Below are 6,000 nucleotides of genomic sequence, written 5' to 3' on the forward strand. Positions count from 1 at the left end.
ATTTCAGAGCAAATACAACCTCTTCTTTGCTCTGAATGCTCTGTGGAGAAATTATGTCTCTCCTAAACAAAGCATAGCTGAGTTTCAGATTCATCATGGCCTCTCTCATAACCACCCAGCTGATATTTTGGGTTCAAACTGCAGTAACAATGCTGCCAAGGGTTTGTCTGTCTGTGTTTGTGCCTGCCTGTCTCTTTTAGATCACATCTATGGAGAGCAATTTGAAAACAATAGAAGAGGAGAACAAACTCATAGAGCAGAACAACGAGAGCCTGTTGAAGGAGTTAGCTGGCTTAAGCCAAGCCCTTATCTCCAGTCTCGCTGACATTCAGCTGCCACAGATGGTAAGCCCACAGCCAGCAGGTTAACACCTTCTTTTGAGACTGCCTTGCCAGCATTCAAAGCAGATGAGCAAGCTCAGGGACTGGCAGGAGCACTGGAGCTGCATTAGCAGAGAGCACTTTTAGGCTGATTTGCTTCGCAGAGATGCAGGATCATGAAGTCTGTGTGGCCGTAGGGGCAGTTCCTTTCAGGAATGAGGCAGCCCTGGTATCTCTGCCCTGTACCTCACCATGCAAGGCAGGGTTTTTCCTCAAACCTCCCTGTCTGAACACCCACCCTGCACAAAGAGTGAAAACTTCACTCTCATGAGTGCCCTCATTTACTCAGCTCCCGGATCAAAACCTGTTTCATAGAGATAATTCTTCTGGAGAAAACCAAACTCCATATTTTCAAGAATTTCACATCTGACTTTCAAACAAAGGCCAAATCCACAGAGGTGCTCGTGTTTCCAGTCCCCTTTCCAAATGTCAAGAGTGCCACTGGAAGATTAAGAAAGGACAGTTAGGGAGAATATCAGTCACAATCCCAGAGATGACAAAATGACAAATAGACCACAAAAAAAACCAAAAACAAAAACAAAAAAAAACCAAACAAACAAAAAAAAAAGTTACACTAACCATAATATCTCCAACTCATTTTCTTGCTTGGAGTCCCCAGGATGTGCAACTCCTGTAATTTCCACAACCCTTCCATTAATTTGGATGGCTGCCCTGTTCAGGACTTCTCCCCAGTTGCCATATCACTCCTTTGGCGTGCTTTGGGGTTGGGTGTTTGGGTTTTTCAGCCTTAATTTTACCTCCTACAATTATAATCTGTTTTGTCTCCATTTAGGGGCCAATCAGTGAGCAGAATTTCGAAGCATATGTAAATACACTCACAGACATGTACAGCAATCTGGAACGGGACTATTCCCCCGAATGCAAAGCTCTGCTGGAAAGTATCAAACAGGCAGTGAAGGGCATCCATGTGTAGGATGTGAAAGCTGCTGGGCAACAGAAATTACTTAACAGCAGTAAACTCCAGATGGATCTGTTAGGAGTTCATGTACTGCTAAGGGGTGTAGGTTGCCATGCTGCATTTACAATTGCAACATTGCACTAATTTTTTCCCAGCTGACATAAAAAAAGAATAAAACCACAACAGACTATTTGTATTAACAGCAATGCACTCTGTTAGTATATTGTATTTATTTCAGTACAATTTCTTTTTTTTTCTTCTTTTGCACTCAGTTTTTGTAAAGTGAATGTAAAAAGTGTGTGCGACTATTTTTTATATTTTTTATTTATTTCTAATCAAAGAGTTGGTTTTTTTATCTTTTAACAGCATTTTTGCGGCCTGCCATATTTTTACAAATGTGTTTATTAATTTATTTTCCAATGGGATTTTAAATAGACTGAAAGCTATACTGTAAATTAAATAACTTGCTGGGTTTGTACAGGAAGAAAAAAAAACCTATGAAAGTAACAAATGACTGAACCGTGGTTCTAGTTTTATTTTCCTCACATCCTGCTTTTTTATAATGGCTTTGTATCAGAAATGGGTTTGCAGTAACATGAGATGTGAAGATGCGTGGAATGAGAAGATAAATGGTGCCCACTAGTGGGGAACTTGGGCTCTTAAAAGCACAGTATGCTGGAAAACAGTGTGTTAAAGAATATGTTAGCAATAATGAAATATAGCAATCAGCAAAGCACTTGACTTGGCTGTGTGATTTAGCCTATGAGAATGATTATTTAAAATGTTTCAAGAGAACTTCAGATTTATTTTACCACTGCAGCTTTTGTTCAGAGTTAGCTCATGGAGGGAAATGACAATTATCTCTAAACAAGAAGGGTAATTAGGTAGGTACTGGTACTTTTTTAGTATGAGACGTTGAGGTTTTAAGCAAGTGACCAGTATTGCAAGGATTTGGATTGAAAAAACGCAAACACATCCCAAGCTAAAGGCTTTGTACATAATGAGTCGAACACATCTCCCCTGAAATGGCATTTAATACTGGTTTGAAGGTAATGGCAGCTGAGAAGGCAGCGGTCTGTCTGGAGGGCAACAACACCCCTCTGGCACCACAGTGGTCGCTTGTCCCTCTGAATGACCGGTAGCAACACCGTGACAGGTTTCTCCCATCCTCCTTCACTGAGACTAGGCTGATACTGAGTTTGTCACCAGTCTTCTGGTAGGGTCCCAAGTGCTACAGAGCAGACAGACAGGCGGAGGTGTGGACAGACGAGCACTTGCGCAGAGGTATCCGGTTAGCCTGGGTGTGGAACTTCTGAATCCGTCAGAAACTAGCGGTTGCTATAACAGAGGCAATGTCTATTTCAGGGATTGTAAGTAATTAAGCATTGTTTCAGAAGTTTTTTTTATATTTATTTTTTTTAAGAAAAAGGTATAAACAACCAGCTAAACTGCCTTTTTTGTATGCACACACACCTCATGTGCATATGTGCCTCAGTGTAAATGTATACATGGATCTAGCGTGTGTTTAATTTTTCCGTGCTATAATGAAAGTGTTTATTTTTATTAGCCGCATTTATATTTAGATTGAATATGATGGCATTCACAGGCTTGACATATACAATTATATTATTACTGTTCCTGCACAAAAGTACTATTCAGAAGTGATTCAACTCTCATGCACTGTGGTCACTGTTCTGCTTTAGGTGGGGCTTGCTTTTTGTTGAGGGGTTGATTCAACTCTCCAATCTTAGTTTAGACAGGGGAAAATGTGTGTTCTTAGGAGCTGTGTTTATTTTTAAATTGATTTTTCAAAAGCTACCATATGTGCTGTCTAATATAAATAGGAGAACACCAAACAAAAATTTGCTATTAAAGTTATTGTTCTTGCTAAAAACTCAAAAAGCAAACATTTGTTATACATGTTAAATGCATACAAAATGAGTTCACTCATTACAAAGACTAAAGTTTAATTTACTAAATATTTTAACAAATTTGTTATATATTTTATTTAAGTAAAAAAAAAATTCTCTTACTGACCTATGTATTTATTATTATGATTTACTATGGCTTCAGGTTAATTTATCTGTGTTTGGTTGTTTGCTCAGGATGTTCTGTGAAGTATGTTTGTATTTATTTTCCTCCCTCGTACTTGATGTGTTTTGTAATGTGCACTGTTTTTTTTTTTTTTCTTTCTGTTTTTCTTTTTTTTTTTGTGTTTAAATGCATTGATGAGGTATACTGTAAATTAGACCTTTTGTAAAGAGCAATGATGTATGCATTTTTTAATTTGGAGTAGTTTGTATACTGTTTCTTCATACAATTAATATTTCTTACATCAAAACAACAAAATTGTGTTCTGTGCTGTACATTTGGTGTATGGTAGGAAATAAAATTGATAATGAAATATTGCAGCAAGTTTGTTGGGTTTTTTAGCCTCTAGATGCCGACTTATATTACACTTTATTAACTGCACCTGGCACTATACGATGTGTCATATGTTTCACTTGCTTTGTGTACAAAATGTGTCACCCTCATAAGTAAATTTCTGATATAAATAATTTAATTAGTGTTTTACTTTGTCAATTTGAAATAAGGAGGAGAAAAATAGAACCGCTTAAGAGGTCCCTTTCACTTCTGAAGGGAAAAAAAGATTTGAGATGATAATCACTGCATTATTTAATGCATTCTTTTCTTGGCAGTTGTAGACTTCATTTATACTGATAAAGTACAGGATTTGTGCTGACCTTTAACAGCTGCTAAATGATGTTTAAACATAAAAGCCATTGTAAAGTTTCCAGCAATTTGGAACTGCCCACTGTTCCAGTGCAATTTTCTGCTGAGAATTGCAGTGCTCAAGTGCTCAGACATAGCAGAAATAAAAATCCGCTGGTTTTAGAAAGACAATATTTCCATCTAATGGAATTTCTTTTTTCACTGCTTGTTGTAGAGAATGCAGGAAACAGTTTTATTTAGGATGCATGCTAATGGCTTCAGGAGCATTTCTTGTCTCAGATTCCAACTTTCCACATATAGAGAATGATTTTCATTTGGAAAATAAGTCGCATTTAAATGCCATAAAGAAGCTGATAATTATTTATTTGAATAGACATCTTCAGATAAACCAAAATGGACTGACACATAAAAAATTACAGGAATGCATTTATCTAGAAGGGAATTTAAAAATTTGTATCACATGAATCTGGGATGCTCACAAATCTTGCCAGGTTTGAAGCTGTAGAGTCAGCGAAGTGCTGGAATGAAGACAGACCTGTCCTGGGAAGCTCTGCTCCAGTGGAGTTCAGAGTTTGCTTTGTTCTAGGACACTTATCCAAGGGCACCATGAACAGGTTCTTTTTATTAAGCCAGTTATTTGACATATGAAAATTAATATTAAATAGTATTTTAATGGTTCTTAAAATTTACTAATAAACTTCTGCTGTGGATCTTCATATCATGAGACACTAGTGGGACACTCTCTCCTCACACATCACAGACGAAGCAGAAAACAGGTCAGTCTCAGCAATGTGCCTTAATGCTAAACAGATAAAGACTGAGGCCAATATTTTCATTTTGTCTGGCTGCCTAAATTCAAATCACAAATTTAGAAAGCCTTATTGTCAGACAGACAACTCTTCTCATGTAATTTTCAAAGTTCTATGATAAATACGATTATCTGCTGTTTATAAGATTCGGGAAAGGCAGTACTATGAGGATGTTGGGCTCTACATAGACCTAAGAAAACTATGCTTAATCTCAAATATTTCCAATGATCTGAGACAAGGATTGTGAGCAGAAAACCACTTTTCCTAGTGGTTTTGGATAGGAATGTGATATCCACAGTAGTGATGAAATAATTATTATTATCTAAAGACTATCTACATTCATCTTTAAACAACTTGCTCTGATAATTCTTTGGTGTTGAAATTATGGCCTTTTTCCATTAAAAAAAAAAAAAAAAAGGAATAAACACTTAAGCTATATTCATTATTAAACTAATATAAGCTGGGGGGTTGGGGGATACCCCAACACAACAAAACCCATTGTGCTTGAACAATGTTTCAAACCATTTTCATCTTCTGAACTTTCCATTTTTAACAATTGTACTGTAACTATGCCTATAGAAGGGGGAAAAGCACTTCAGAAAAAATACATAAATTCCAATTTTTTAATTAATTTGAGTAGAAGATTTAAATATTAAAAAGAAGGAAGGGGAGCAAGAACAGTCAACATCTGCTGTTCTGACAGCTCAGGAAGCCTATCCTCTCTCTTAACTAACCGTGATAAAGAGTTTTGAGTCTATGATGTAGACAATAGATTCTGTAGAAAACAGATTCTGTTTTCTACTGTAATTTTATCTCTGTTTACTAATTAAGCATCTCTTCTCTCTTGCTGACTTAGTGTATATATCTAACAGTGTAATGGCTCTTCTACTCAATGCCTCTTTGTCCTACTGTACTTTTAATAAGTCACAGGATTTCTTGATGGGAATTTGTTATCATGCAGTGACACAGATTTATGACACAAGTCCTCTCCTTGCTTTCCTCCTGTGTTCATTCAGTGCAATACATTCTACCTGTCTTGGAAATTCTGCTATGCCTAAACTTTTTTTTATGATTTATGCAGCTGTGTAACTTGGATGCTGTCAGGAGATCTGCATCAGACAAAGTCCTTTGTTCAACTTGCTCAGGATACTGTGGCATG

The 6,000-nt window shown here is 36.9% G+C and overlaps 1 protein-coding gene across 1 annotated transcript in view; it reads left to right on the forward strand.

The window, feature by feature from the left end:
• ST18 (ST18 C2H2C-type zinc finger transcription factor) overlaps window positions 1-3,673 on the forward strand; it is a 100,404-nt gene extending 96,731 nt beyond the window's left edge. The window contains exons 21-22 of the mRNA XM_054284704.1: window positions 201-344; window positions 1,174-3,673. Coding sequence (XP_054140679.1) covers window positions 201-344; window positions 1,174-1,314 — 285 coding nt within the window. The 3' untranslated portion in view covers window positions 1,315-3,673. The remainder of the gene's footprint in view (window positions 1-200; window positions 345-1,173) is intronic.
• The last annotated feature ends 2,327 nt before the right edge of the window (window positions 3,674-6,000 follow it).

Source organism: Melozone crissalis, unplaced genomic scaffold, assembly GCF_028551555.1.
Source record: "Melozone crissalis strain CALT ecotype California unplaced genomic scaffold, PUWL_Pcris_2 ptg000042l_1, whole genome shotgun sequence".
Taxonomy (NCBI): Eukaryota; Metazoa; Chordata; class Aves; order Passeriformes; family Passerellidae; genus Melozone; species Melozone crissalis.